Source organism: Hemicordylus capensis, chromosome 4, assembly GCF_027244095.1.
Source record: "Hemicordylus capensis ecotype Gifberg chromosome 4, rHemCap1.1.pri, whole genome shotgun sequence".
NCBI classification, from domain to species: Eukaryota; Metazoa; Chordata; class Lepidosauria; order Squamata; family Cordylidae; genus Hemicordylus; species Hemicordylus capensis.
Genome location: NC_069660.1, coordinates 78,963,960 through 78,979,489, shown reverse-complemented (window position 1 = coordinate 78,979,489; position 15,530 = coordinate 78,963,960). Strand labels below are relative to the sequence as shown.

Genomic DNA, 15,530 nt, shown 5'->3' with positions numbered 1-15,530 from the left:
TACAAATGTGTATGAAAAGAGCAAAAGCAGTAAAGCACGAAATGAGACCATTCCAGGCCATCCCACTTGTGGAACACACTTTGGAATGTGAGGTCAAAATAGCCTTCTGTAAAGAGGCAGCACATGGCTCAGAGATTGGCTAGAGGCCATTTCTTCCAGCACTTTTTGTATCCAAGTACACATATCGAAGTACAATATAGGCTTTTCTACCAAAACACATGGAAGTGGTGCTTGGGGAATGATCAAGTACACATTACATTAATAAAGTCGCTTGGCCCCGACATGCTTAGTTTTTCTGTGCTAAACAGCAGCTCGATCTGTGCTTGGCCCTTTCATGCGTAACGTTTATGTGCTAAACAGAAGGACCCAATCTGGATTCAGAAGGTGACTGGGGTCTGTAATACTTTAGCCCCAATGGGAGTTTTCCTCCTGGATCAAGTAGCACTGGGGGGGGGGAGGGGTCTGGATCAAGACTATGGTGGGAGTAAAGGCATAAGGCCCCCCTGTCCACTGCCATACTCCCCATCCATTCCTATCCCCCACCCATCTCTGATGGCTGTCAAAATGAAGTAATCAGGGCCAAGCACATTATTAATGTTAACATGTCGCTTGGCCTTAGCTATGCTGCTGAGAAATGCAGCCGCTTAAGTGAGCACGCACCATTCACAGCTGATGAGAGACAAGTGAATTTTGCACTTGGGTATATCTGGACTCTGCTGCAAAAAGGATCATAACGGTGCTTTCTCATGGCACTCTCATCCACATGAATGATGGATGCTGCTATTTTCCCAGACCAACAGGCACAAGAAACCTGCCACCCTCGGAGCTCCAGCCTCCGACCTAGTTAAAGTCTCTGTCTCCCCAAAAGCTTATTGCCAGTGATCTGCTCCTTCCCATTTGGGGTCTCATCCGCCTTTCCTATCCCACCACTCTAATCCACATACGATAAGGAATAGTTAATCCCTTGGCTTCTAAACCCTCCAATCCTCCACATCACTGCACCTTTTAAAACAGCACCATCCCTGACGCTGAGCATCACAGACAGGGTCAGGGGACGGCCAGCAATGCTAAGCGAGTGGCTGCTCCTCATCTGCCCAGATCTATGGGAGCGCACTCTTCTGGGTCCAAATGTGGAGCAGATGGTTTGAGTGTATTATCTGCAATCAGCCCCACCTCCACACTATCCTAGGTTGCCCTGGGCAGGAGAGTCTTAGCAGCTGGTCAGCCTGCTCTGGGATTTTCACTCCTGCCAATATAACTACTGTCCTGACACAGTTGACAACTCAGCTTCAGGCTCAAAAAAACCAAAAAAAACCACCAAAAAACCCCTCAGCCTGCACAGCTGGAAAGCAATTCAAATTAGGAAAGCAGAAAAACTGTGTTCAGGGTTGTGGTATAGCAGCATAGGTGGGAAAACCCCTCCAGGGGTGATGCAGCAGGCAGGACCAGGACCAGGGGTTGGCCAGGTCAGGCATGGGCCCAAAGACCCAGAGCCAGGAAGGAGAAGAATGTCCATTGCTGCCTGTACGTGTCACCATTGGGTGCTGTCCCATGTCCTCCTCCCTCCGTGTACAGTGCCATTTTTAATTTCCCAGATGCCCTGGTCCCTGATGGATCTGGTCCCAGAGCATGATCTAAGGGCACATGATACAGCCACCTTACTGAAGCTAAGCAGATCTTGGTGTGGTCAGAGCCTGGATGGAATACCCATATATGCCGCCTTTGAGGCTAGGGTTGTAGCTCCGTGGCAGAGCATCTGCTTTGCATGAAGAAGGTCCCAGGTTCAATCCCTGGCTGTGAAGCAGTGTTCTCTCTAACAAGGATTCCCAGATGATGTTGACTACAACTCCCAGAATCCCCAAGCAAATAGCTGGGGATTCTGAGTTGTAGTCAACAACATCTGGGAATCCCTGTTAGAAGGAACACTGCTGGGAAGGACTCTTGCCTGAAATCTTGGGAAAGCTACTGGCAGTCAGGGTAGTAGACCAGGGTAGCCCAACTTGGACCCTCCTCCTGTTGCTGATCTACAACTCCCATCATCCCTCACTACTGGCCGCTGTGGCTGGGGATGATGTTGCTGCAGTCCAGCAACAGCCAGAGGGACAAAGTTGTGCAGCCCTGGTCTACTCTAGACAATACAAAGCTAGGTAGACCAATGGTCTGACTCAATATAAGGGAGCTTCTTCCTATGTTGGGACAGAATGAGAAAGGAAAGAGTTGGCACCAAGCAGGACTAGCTAGCAGCAAGATGATCAGAAATACCAATATATACAATGTGAAGGTTTGCTTCCAGTGGAAACTAAACACACACATACATATTTACGGTTAAAGTTTCAACCTCATGTCAAGGCTGAAAGAGTCCCTGCAAACTGGGCATAAAAACACCTATTAAAGTGGTAGTTATCTTGTATTTAGCAAGAGGAGAGCAACTCTCCCTGTCCAGCCCAGTATAGCATCCCTCCTACTGGCTGTTGTTGGTGTCTCCATTACACTGTGTTTCTTATTAGACTGTGAGCCCCCTTGGGAAGAGAAACCATCTGCTCATTCCTTTTGCTTTGTAAACTGCTTTGGGAACTATTTGTGGGAAAGTGGTATATAAAATATGAAAAGTGTATTGTTGAAAATGATGATGAAAAGTGTTATTGTTGAGAGGAGGAGGAGGAGGAGGAGGAGTTGAAAGGAGGAGGAGGAGGAGGAGGGCCTTCCAACAATATACTTGCCATAATGGGAATGACTACATGAACAAAGACAGGGGTTGACATGAGGAACATTACTGGGAGCAGTCCCATTGAAATTAAAAGGACAAGTTAAGCAATGCCTAACTTGTCCTGTTAATTTCAATGCCTAACTTGTCCTTTTAATTTCAATGGGACTGTTTTGAGGAATTTTCCTCATCATGTCAGCCACTGACATCTGACTTGAAACCAAAGTTTTGCACACAATCACATGTAGCAAGAGACTTTTTGTACAGGAAAAGCTGCTTCCAAGGGAGCCTGCATTCAGGAGTAGAGAAGTGGCAGAAGGCACACCTAACCCTTACCCCTCCTGCTGTGTCCCTGCTTCACGTTTCAATCTCCAGAAGCTTTCCTCCACCCCCACTTTGGGATCCAGCCCCACAGAAGCGAAGCCGCCAGTGGGGACTGGTCAGTTTGCTGACTAATCCCCTTGCCTTCTCCACAGGGCCCAAAAATGGTGCAAAAGGAAAGGGCTAAGCACCCCCTTGCCACCTACCACTTCTCCACTCCCAACAACATTCTCCAGAATCAGCTTTTCCTGCACCAAAAGGGATGTTATATTAGCCCTGAGCACGTTTCGTATCCTCTGGCCACCAATCACACAGGCCCTGACACTTCAAGCTATGTATGATATGTAGCCTTCTTGGGATTCACTCCAATGAGAATCACCAGACACAGGACTTAGCTACACGCAGGCTGGAAATTCAACTGGGCATTTGTTTCCTTAGTCTACTGGCCATGCTACAGAGAAGCAGAACTAAAGCAAACGCACTGCCCGCCCCTCAATAACTGCTCTGGAGCGCCAGCTGCAGCCATTTCCAGTGATGCCAGGGGCTTGGGTTCCCCGTGTTTCAGAGCCAGGAGGAAGAACATTCAGCACAGCTCCGATGACAGCCAGGGGCCGTGGGTATTATCAACACACCATCTCTCCCCTGTGCAGTATTCCCTAGTCCCTGTATCCCTATCCCCACAGAGCAGGTGCAAGCGGCAGCCACCATGCTGGGAGTTTAATTGCTGCGACTGAGGGACAGCTGCTCTTAAGCATCTCCAAATTGGTCTCTGGCAGGCAGGCAGGCAGGCCTGCTCTCATCTCCCGTGCTATGGAGAGCAGCATTAATGAAGGCTACTGTGCAATGGTACTCCTGGGACAAGGAGTTGCTCTCCCCACCCCACTACATACATTCCCAATTTCCCCCCTTGGCCGTTTTGCAGAGTTCACAATCATCTGGAAAACCTGACTGCTGCACTTGTGCGCGGGGGCAGAGGAAGAAAGCACGCCTACCCAACTGGGAAGGGAGAGACTCAAAACATTCACTGTGCTCTGCAACTTCTAGCTCAGCAAGTTCCGACTTGGTATGGAGAAGCTCTCACGAGAGGCAGGACTGCAACCTCAACGGCTTCATCCCAACAGGCATTCTTAGTGTGCGTGGGGAGACTCCTTAGGCACATTTGACAACTGGGGTGTTGCTGTTTTTTAAACTACAACAATCTGGGGTTGGCTTTAACAGAAAGCATCGGCTTACATAGGAAGCTGCCTGATACCGAGTTAGACCACTGATCCATCTAGTCTCATATTGTCTACACTGACTGATGGTGACTCTCCAAGATTTCAAGCAGGACTCTCTCCCAGCCCTATCTGGAGATGCCAGGAAGTGAGCTTGGGACCTCAGATGCTCTTCCACTGAGCTACAGCCCCATCCCCTAAGGGGAATATTGTACAGCGCCCACACATAGTCTCCCATCCAAAAGCAAGCCAAGACAGACTTTGCTTAACAAAGGGGACAATTCAAGTTGCTACTACAAGACCAGTTCTCCTCCCCTAATAGTCTTTGGTTTGTATAGGTCCTTCTTCATATATGAAGTCCAGAACTGGGCATAGTGGCTTATATACTGTGCCGTCAGCCACACATTGAACAGGGATGCAGGCTTGCTGCTTCCGTGGCACTCACCAACCAATCTACAGCTCTGTGCTCCTAGTGAGAGCAGGAGAGGCTCCGTGTGGGGACAATTCATGTTGCTACTACAACATGAATGGACACAGGATGCTGTGTGTTACCGCTGCTCCAACTGACTCCCATCATTCCCAATGGGAGTCAGTTGCAGCAGCAAGGACCCACAGCATCCTTCGGACAGAGCCTCTCCTGTTATCACTAGGAGCACAGGCAACCTGGTGAGTGCCATGGAAGCAGCAAGCCTGCATCCTTCTGGGTGTGTGGGTGGCTGCGCTGTATGGAAGCCACTATGCCCAGTTCTGGACTCCCTGTAGAAAGGAGGATATATACAAGCCAAAGCATATTCAGGGAAGGAAAATAAACTTCAGGGATTCAAATGTAAGGCAACGACATGAAGGACTTGGATCATTTAGCCTACAGGAAAGGCAGCCAAGTAAAGATCTTCATATATTTGACAATGCCATAAATTTAAATGAACGCAAGTGACCTCTTTTGCCACCAAAACCAGGAAAAAAAGTCAGTAGGTTCAAATTGCAGGAGAGCACTCTGCAAAAGAAACTCAACTGTCACAACAATTGAGCAAAAAAAATTATTTGCCTGGGAAGCTGTAAAACCACCTTCCTTGGAAGTTTAAAGAAAAACAACGTGAACGGAAACAAATACTACATAAGGCAGACCTCTGGACTTCACAATCCTCGGTCCCTGTACCAACTCAGTGTACAGTTCTTAGATGATCCATCTGCCACCCACCAGATATACCATCAGTTCCACAACCCTGCTAAACTTGCACAGTCAAGATTGTCTTCAGCAGCTGGCAGGTTTCACATGGTATAACTATCTATCATTAGCCCTCCCTGAAGGCAGATGCCAACTGCACCACAAGCAAAATTGGGACTGTTCCTGGCAAAAACCTTGCAGAACTGGTGCTGCTGCAAGGACCCAAGTGAGAAGAAAACAAGTAATAACTAGTTACATCTCTGACGTAGGAGAGGAATCATAGATGCTGGTTAGGCTAGGCCAGACGAAGTTCTTCCAATGAACTCCAAGAGGATGTGATTTGAAATGCTTCCTATCCCACTCCTGCTCCCCATCCCTAGTAGGATCTGTATGGACAGGGGCAGAGCCACCATTGGGCAAATGGGTTCAAAGAACACGGGCTGCCGCCCCTCTGGGGCCGCCCCTCGTGGCCCTTACACACACACACACACACACACACACACACCTGACATCAGATGCAGGGGGTGCTGGTTTAGCTCCCAAGTGGGGCTGCACGGCCCCGTTTGGGAGTTAATGGCTGGCGCTGCAAGCCCCAATCTAGCTCCCAAATTGGGCCACACAGCCCCATTCGGGAGTTGGATGGCCAAAGCTGCATTCGCAGAGCGGCCAGAAGTGGCTCTCCCCTGCCTTTAAGGGAAGGAAGAGCTGATCCTGGCCATACTGCGAACGCAGCACCAGTCTGGCTCTCCCAAATGGCACCGCGTGGCCCCGTTCGGGAGCCAGACCACGTCCCTCACATCTGACATCAGACGCATCTGACATCTGGCTAGTCCCCGCATCTGACGTCAGACGTGGGGGGCGGTGTGAGTGGGGCTGCCACCACAGCTGGACACAGGCCACTCGCAGTCTGGCTCCGCCAGTGTGTATGGACATATGAAGCCACTGTGTCAGATTGGTAGCTCAGTGCTAGCTAGCTACACTGACTGTCGGTGGCTCTCCTGGGTACCCAACAAGAGTTTTCCCCAGCCCTACCTGGAGATGCCAAGTATTCAACCTAGGATCTTTTGCACACAAAGCCGCTGCTCTTCTACTGAGTTACAGCCCCAACCTTTATTACTCCAGGGTCAATTAAAGTGGCTGGGTTCAACATTCGGGAGACAAAAGACCGCAGTTTAGCTATGAATCACATGCCATTCAGAGATCACACCGCATCTGCCTAGGGAAAACTATCACCCATAGAGTCTCATGCCGGGTTCAGATGTAGCACAGAACCGTGGCTCCAATGGACCCATGGTTCCATGCCCCGCTCCCCCCGCTCTACCATCCGTGTTCAGACATTGGGGAGAGGGGCCTCTCTGCAGTCAACAAGACTGCAGAGAGGCAGGGGAGCAGGCTGTACAGGCTTCCTTCTTGACAGAAAGACAGCCCGCACAGCTAATCAGGCTGAAGTGAGAAAGGAGCGTCCTCCCTCAACTCCAGTCCCATTGGGCCCAAACTGAGATGCCAGCATTCAAACGTAGCACTGGCACCGCAAAACAAGAGTTAAGGGTGGCAAAACTCTACTCTGACCAAAGGTACAGAGTGAGGGGAAACCGCAAGTCTCTTTTCGCCCATAACTCCAGTTTGCCGAAATCAGTTGTGTGGCTTCAGAAACCGGAAGTGAAGGGACCTCCAGTTTCCTACTTCTTCTGAACCTGGCCTAAGAATCTGGGTCATAAAGAACTAGGGAATAATCAAAAGCTGTAGTCCTAGCCTATCTTTTCCAAAGCTTCCAATTCCCAAGCCTCCAATGTCAGAAACAAGCTCAGGGCCTCTATCTAGAGGAAAGAGAAACACATCTTGTCAAGCTACCAGATCTATAACAGGGAAAGAAATATGCACCAGCTGAATTGGGTCCAGTGCAGAGTGGGAGGCTTTGCACAAGCGAGTCAACAACCGCCTGATTCACAATGAGGTTTGAGATGAACTACCCAGAATAGGGTGAGCAATATAAGGTCTATAGGTTCTCTCAAGACAGCCAAAGTTGTTTCCACCCACCCCCTCCCACAGTTGCACCCCCACCACATATTCCTTATGGCCCAGTCATTTGGGAGTGGGGTCCTCCGAGGGAAAAGTCTTGACAAGCCGGAGAGCATTCACCTGCCTTAAGTGACTGTCCATTACTTAAGTTAGCTTCAAATCTATATTTACCACATCAGAATCTACAGAATGCTCCGCACTTTGCATAGATCAGAAGCATACGCTTCCAGTTATTTCCAATAAGCTGTCTAAAAAATGAACATGCCACTAAAATGATGGCAAATTGTCGTTAAGCACATTCCTGGAGATGACCATAAACATGTGCAGTACTTTGGATGTGCATCAAATACCACATATTCTGAGGGAGTTGAACACTTGTCAGAAGCTGCCCTTATATTAAAGATCCTGTGCAGTGCATGTTTATGCAAGTCCTAAACATGCAATCCGAAGCATGTTTAGGACAAGCTAAGGTGAAGTACTTCAATACAGCATGCAAAGTAATTCAATGCATGTTTACTCAGAAGTAAATCTTAGTGAGTTCAGTAAGGCTACTTCCAGTATGGGACTTCCATATGCCCAGTATGGCAGATTACTGAGTGTAAGCTCCACTGGGGAGGTCCTTCCATGAGGCAAGGTGAGGAGATTGCCTCAAGTTGTGGACTACTGGAGTGCCAGAGGGTTGCAAAATGCCCTCCCCCATCACCAGTGTTCCTTGTAACAGGGATTCCCAGATGTTGTTGATGACAACTCCCATCAGGCTGCAATGTCCTTTGCCTGGGGATTATGGGAGTTGTAGTCAACAACATCTGGGAATCCATGTTATAGGGCAGGGATTTTCAGCGTTGGGGTCTCCCGATGTTACTGGACTTCAACTCCCATAATCCCCCAACCCCAGTTGCCTTTGGTTGGGGATTATGGGAGTTGAAGTCCAATAACATCTGGGGACCCAACGTTGAGAATCCCTCTTATAGGGAACACTGCCCACCCGTCCACTTGCTTTCCACTGCAGCTCTTCACTGAGCAGTGAAACAGTCACAGCTTAGCAAAAAGCCACTCCAAGACAGTCCTCTCCTGCTCCTTTATTATCTTCATGGAAGCATCAGCTACCAACACTGTTTCAGCATGGCACACAGCCTTCCCTTCCCTTCCCCTTCTCTCTCACATGCTACTGGACTGCTTATAAAAAGGGTAAGGAAGTGGAAGAGGAAATGAGGAAAGGGCAGCAGAGTACTGGAGATGCTCTAGTGCAGGGCTTCTCAACCCTGGTCCCCAGGTGTTATTGTACTAAAACCTGCATCATCCCCAAACACAATGGCCAAAGGTCAATGTGGCTGAGGATAGTAGAAGTTGTAGTCTGACATCAGGAGATGCTAGAGGCTAAGGTGAAAGCTAAAGTGAATCAGAGCATCTGCTTTCCATGCAGAAGGTCCCAGGTTCCCTCCCTGGAATCTCCAGGTAGGGCTGGGAAAGACTCCTGCCTGAAACCTTGGAGAAGCCACTACTAGAGCATGTAGACCGGGGATTCTCAGCATTGGGTCCCCAGATGTTATTGGACTTCAACTCCCATAATCCCCAACCAAAGGCAACTGGGGCTGGAGATTATGGGAGTTGAAGTCCAATAACATCAGGGGACCCAACGTTGCGAATCTCTGGTGTAGACAATACTGAGCTAGATGGACCAACAGTCTGATTCATTATAAGGCAGCTTCCTATGTTCCCTTGACTATCAGTGCTGCAAAGGAAGAAGAGGAAGAAGTGGGTATGTTCATGTGTGTTGTGGTGGGGGGATAACATCTGGCAGGGGAAGAAGGCAGTGTTCCCTCTAACAGGGATTCCCAGATGTTGTTGACTACAACTCCCAGAATCCCCAAGCAAAAGCCATTTTGGCTAGGGATTCTGAGAGTTGTGGTCAACAACATCTGGGAATCCCTGTTAGAGGGAACACTGAAAGTGGGTGTTTACCAGCGGAGATGACATTTGGTGCCCTGCCTCGGGTCTTGGGCCCCCACTACACTACCCCACTACACTATTATAGTGGGACTTACTTCTAAGTAAACCTGTCTAGCATTTCTCTTCAAGCCCTACTGAAGCATTTCAATTTATCTGTCTTGTAGATGGAGCTACATATTACCAAGCCCTGGCTCCTTAGATGGCTAAGCTGATTCTAAGCAAGGCCTCTCCCCTCTCGGTATCAATATTATAGAAGGCTGAAGTGAGTTATAATTATGCTTTTCACAACTGAATCCTTAGAAACCATCAACATTCCTGCAACAAATTAAATTTTTACCATTCATCACCTGTAGCGTATACACCCTGCCCCCCACACACACACACACCAGTCTGGAGGTTTGGTCACTGGCTCTTCTGCAAGCAACCCCCACTCAATAATTTTTTGTTAGCACTAGTTATAGGCTGCAGACAACTATCTCTGCTGACACTCACCTCCCTGCATAGCCTGCAAAGCACTAGATTGAGACAGTGACATTTAATTTAATTTAATTTAATTGCAAGACACTGGAAGGGTACACCCTAATAAAGAGACAGGAGAGGAAGAAGGCTGTTTGGCTAATTAAAGGGACTGCACTCTTATCCCAGAACAAACCAATCATGATCTCCACTGATGGGTTTTCCCAACACTCTACCAACTTCAGGCACAAATTCCACATATGTTTTGTGGAAGAGTAATCGTGTTTCTCTGTTGGAGCAAAAACCAACAAGGAATCCTGTGGTACCTTAAGACTTACCAATTTATTAATGGCACAAGCTTTCACAGACAAAACCCTACTTTATAAGGGTGCATAACAGAGGCCTGTCCTGTAGCAATGCCAGTGTGATGCAAGAGTTGCCAGGCATGACATCTTGGACCTTGCTTCCAAGGTAATTATATTGAGCCGCATTCTCCCCCACCTTCCAGGCATTGCCATGTATAATTTGAGAGTGCAGGAGATGGTTTAATTCATCTAGCAAATGAATCATCACAGAATACACCCACCTCACACTCCTCCTAACACATCTGCACTGCCCTGGACACCAGAGACTGCTCTGATGCCATGAAATCATCACGCATTCAACTCACATGCAAGGAAAGTCAATTTTATACGGAATTAGCCTCAAGCGGTTGATTCTATTCAAAAATAAGAGGAAGAGGGAGGGAGAAGAGTCTTTGGCTGGAAAATTGGAAGCCTGTGGAGAAGGTGTAAAGAACAGAGCCTCTGCAGCTTCAGCTATTGTATTAAAGCAAAGACTGAGGCAGCCAAGTGGAGCAGTGCACACAAGACCAGTTTGCCATTTGGCTATGCAGTCTCCACCAGTTCTAAAGAGGTCTGCAGAACAATTGCTGTACAGAAACAACGGAAACTCAAGAAAGCTAAAGATGCTTGCTTAAGCCAAACAATCAGTTACCCTCTTGCACAAGATTCAGAAGGAATGGCTGCTTAGGAATTGGTTCTCCATCAATAAAAAGTTTTGCTGAGTGATCGGACCAGCTTTTCTTAAAAGCTCCACTCAAGCTTAGCCACACTGTCCAGATCTGAGATAGTGAGTTTTTGTGATTTCTAGCATGAGAGACAGGAAGTTGGTTTAAATCGCTCCAATGGTTTCTTCTAGCCCTAATGCAACAATCTGGACCCAAATTCACAGGAATACCCTCATTACCTTACCTGACACAGAAACTCTCATGATTGCCTCCAAAGGCCTGTTGTTATCCAGGGCCCTGCTCAAATGCAGCTCTCCAGTGCTGTGGTTTAGGAGCACCAGTTTCAGTTCATTGCCTTGCTCAAAACTATAGCTAAGAGTATCGGAGACATCAGGGTCATAGGCTGGGATCCTGCCAATCACACCAGTGGGGAAACTGCTCGACTTGTTGGTAATGTAGTTATTGAAGATGATCTCAAAATTTTTCAAGACAGGGATGTTGTCATTCTTATCCAGCAAACGGACATGCACAGTAGCCCGGCTCACCAACGGAGCTGATGTGGCCTGGACCACAATGACATACTCCGACTTGGCCTCATAATCCAAATCCATCAATGCTGTCAGCTCTCCTGAGAAGATGTCGAGCTGAAATACCTCAGGGATGTTGCCTTCTACTATCTGATACATGATCTGGGCATTCGTGCCCTCATCTGGGTCACTGGCAGTGATCCGGGCTACCACTAAGCCAATGGGGCTGTTCTCCTCTACAAAGATGTCAAATTCATCCTGTTCAAAGACAGGGGGATTGTCATTGACATCAAGAACTGTAATATGGACGTCAACAGGGGTCCTCATGGCTGGCATGCCCTTATCAACTGCATAGGCCCTAAGCTCATACAGTGGGACATTCTCCCTGTCCAGCCTACGCAAAGTCCTAACAATGCCTGAGGTGGATTCAATTATGAAGTCTCCATCCCCATCATCTCCACCCTGAAAAGTATAGAATACCCTCCCATTCAGTCCAGAGTCTCTGTCAGTGGCAGAAACCTGCAGCACACTAGTGAAGGCTGGGACATCTTCATATACAGAACCTTGGTAGGTATCCCTTAAGAACTGAGGTGCATTGTCATTTACATCATTGACTAGTATCTCTAAGTAGGTGGTGTCAGATTTCTGTGGGATGCCATTGTCCCGGGCTGTAATTGCCAGTGTATAGGACACCTGATCCTCATAGTCCAGTTCCATCTGGGTAGTGACAGCACCAGTGTCCATATCAATCTTGAACTGAGGGATGCTGTCTTCCATGAAGTACGTGATACGAGCATTCTCTCCTGTGTCCTCATCTGTAGCACTAATAATCACTACAGTGGTGCCCACTGGCCGGTCCTCATTGATGTTGACAGTGTAATGGGAGCTCTGGAACACTGGCCGATGGGTGTTGGCATCGGTTACATTGACAAAGACCTGTGTTGTGTCAAGACGAGTGCCATCAGAAGCTGTGATAGTAAGCAGGTACTGACGCTCTAATTTGTAATCCAAAGGCAGGGCCAAGGTGATGAGGCCACCACCGCTCTGGCTGGTGATGGAGAAGCGATTGCGGGTGTTCCCATTGGTGATCTGGTAGGTGATGACACTGTTGACATCCCGGTCAATAGCAGAGACTGTAAGGACACTGGTGCCCACAGCTGCATCTTCATTGAGACGCATAGTGTATTCCTTTTGGGTGAATTCAGGATTGTTGTCATTGACATCCAGAATGGTAATGCTAACACTAGCTGAAGAGGTCATGGGGGGGCTCCCATGATCTCGAGCCTCAACACCGAAGTTGTAAAAGTCCACAGCCTCACGATCCAACTCAGAGGCCACCACAATCCAGCCCGTGTTGTTGTTGGTAGTAAAGGGGAAATGAGAGCTCGTGTCCACTAAAGCATACTCAAGACGAGCATTCTCCCCAGAATCTGCATCGATAGCTTGGATGTGGATAACAGAGTAGCCTACAGGCACATTCTCCAGCACTGTGGACTGGAAAGGGGTGCTGACAAAGATGGGGGCATTGTCATTTACATCCAGCACCTGGATGGTCACCAGTCCACTGATGTTGGAGAGCGGAGGCCTTCCTCCATCCTGGGCCCTAATACGGAGGGTGTACTCTTTATTCATCTCATAGTCAAGTTGGCTGACCACATCAATGTTGCCTGTCTGGGCATCAATGTAAAACTGTCCCCGAGTGTTGCCACTCATAATGCTATAATGCACAAGGGCATTGCTGCCTTTGTCCCGGTCTGTCGCATTCACCCGTAGGATGTGGGTGTTCGAGGCCACGTTCTCTGGTACCTGGACCACATAGCGTTTCTCACTGAACTGCGGTGAGTTGTCATTGTCATCCTCCACTGTGATGTGGATCGTGGCCGTAGTACTGCGTGGGCCTGGGTCTCTGCCTTGATCATTGGCTTCCACGATCAGCTGATAGGACTCTACAGCTTCTCGGTCAACCAGGCCATTGGTGCGGATGACACCAGACTTGGGGTCAATCTCAAAGATCTTGTTGGCCCCTTTACCATTCAGGATGCGGTAGAGGATGTTGGCGTTGGGGCTAGCATCACCATCTGTGGCTCTCACCGTCAGCACCTCGTAACCAACCTCCAGGTTCTCCCGCATACTCTCCTTGTACTCCTGCTGCTCAAAGACAGGGTCGTGGTCATTGGTGTCACTGATCGTGATGGTGAGGGTGGCCAGGGCCGTGCGACGCGGTGTGCCATGGTCTGTTGCCATGACTCGGAACACGTGGGTGCTTTTCGTCTCCCGGTCCAGCTCCTCAGCAGTGGTCACTGTCCCAGTCTGGGGGTCGATGGCAAAGAAGCTGTTGGAACGACTGTCAAAGAGGGCGTCCATGGAGTAGTCCAAGCGGCCCCACTCGCCCTCATCAGGGTCCACTGCCCGCAAGGAGATCACAGGGGTCCCTGCAGGCCTGTTCTCTGGCACAGAGACCTGGTAGGTGGGCATCTGGAACTGCGGGCTAGAGTTCACGTTGCGCTTCTTCCGGCTGCTCGCCTTGCCTTGGCGAGCAGCAGCCGCCTCCTCAGAGAGCCACAGCTTCTCCATCTCGCTCTGCGAGGAGCCGAGGCCCAGGCTCCACTGGACAAAGGTCTCGCCCTTCCCACAGCCGCTGCAAAGGAGCCCCAGGCGCAGCGGATGTCCCGCCCGGAGGCACATGGCCCGCAGGAGCAGGAAGAGTTCTCCCCGGGGGTGGGGCGCCAGGCTCCTGCCGCCGCCCCGCACCCTGCACCGCAGGTGGCAGCCTCCCGGCGAGCTGGCGGCCGGCAGCGGAATGCGGGAGCCCGGCTGCAAGCAATGCGCCCGGCTCTGTCCCCTGCGGAACCTGCCGCCCGGATCCTGGGCCAGGAGAAGGCGGCTCAGCAGCAGCAGCGTCTCCCCCTCCTTGCCCGCCGGCGCGCCGCCACCACCGCCGCCGGCGCACAGCGGCCCGAGCAGGTGCGCCCAGAGGCCGCGGGTGGGACGCGGCGCAGGGCAGAGCCACAAGACTGGCGGCGCGGCGCAGGCAGGCAGCTCGCCCGGCGGCTGGAGCGGCCGCTCAGGGCCGCTCAGGGCCGGGCCGCAGAGGGTGGGCGGCGCGGGGCTCTCGGCTGGGGACTGGGGGATCCCCAGGGCCAGCAGCAGGAGCACAGCCCGGCCGGGGGCGCAGCAGCAGCCGCCGCCCATCTCCCGCCGCCGCCGCCGCCGCCCACAGTCTGGCCTCTGCTCGGTCCGTCCGTCAGTCCCTCGGTCAGCAGTTGCGCTTCATGCCAAGCGGGGGATCCGGGCAGAGGCGCCCGCCGGCTCCCCCGATCTGCCCAAGCAGGTCCGCCGCCGCGTGCGCTCTCCCCGCAGCCGGCTAAGGTCTCGCCGCCTGCCAATGCCAAGCAAGCCCGGCTCGGCTCCGCTGCGGCAGCAGCTCTGCGAGGCTCATTTCCATAGACCTGCGGCACTTAAAGGAGCCGCGTCAGCCTTGCTGCAAGAGAGGCAGCCGCGCGGTGGGGCCCTCCCCTCCACACCGCCTCGTTCTTCCCCGGCGGCGGCGGCGCTGGCTTCCTTTGAGCCCGGAGTTGTAGTAGTACGAGCTTTGGTAGCTGGGCTCGATCAACCTCGGGACATCTGAACATGTACAAAGTGCAGCACAGCTCGAAAGCTTGCTCTGGACTTTCTGTCGTCTTGACTGTTCCTGACAAAGATATTATGAGACCCCAGCCAATGGCCACATTTAGTCTGGGATTACTGCAGGGCCATGTCTGACCAGAGATCATAGAAATGGGTTTCAGTGGTTCATCCAAGGCTTAGAGGCTTCGGTGTTGGACTCTGAGCTGGGAGAACCTTGGACCAATCTTAGATCACGCTTTTCCTTACATCTGAAATTATGACCTTCCAGATTTAGGGATTTACCCCTTGCTTTGGAAATTAAACACCGGCTGTCCTCTTGGTTCCAGGCCTGTAACCAGCCTCAAAATTGGGCGGGGTGGGGGGAGAGTGTTGCAGAAAGTCAGGGGAGGCAGGTTATAAAATGTTCAGTGAAAACCATGAGGAAATATAATTTTTGTGTGACGCAGGTGCACACCATGCCACCAGCTGGCTATGGGCCTGCTTGGTTCCCCAACCCATGTTAGCCATTTGCCCAATAAAATGTGACAAGAAGTCCATT

The 15,530-nt window shown here is 50.5% G+C and overlaps 1 protein-coding gene across 4 annotated transcripts in view; it reads right to left on the bottom strand.

The window, feature by feature from the left end:
- Positions 1 to 14,804, bottom strand: part of CELSR2 (cadherin EGF LAG seven-pass G-type receptor 2) — a 120,814-nt gene extending 106,010 nt beyond the window's left edge. For all 4 annotated transcript variants that reach the window (XM_053247371.1, XM_053247372.1, XM_053247373.1 and 1 more), the window contains exon 1: positions 11,083 to 14,804. In XM_053247371.1, the coding sequence (XP_053103346.1) occupies positions 11,083 to 14,557 (3,475 nt within the window). In that variant the 5' untranslated portion in view covers positions 14,558 to 14,804. The remainder of the gene's footprint in view (positions 1 to 11,082) is intronic.
- Positions 14,805 to 15,530: the final 726 nt, after the last annotated feature.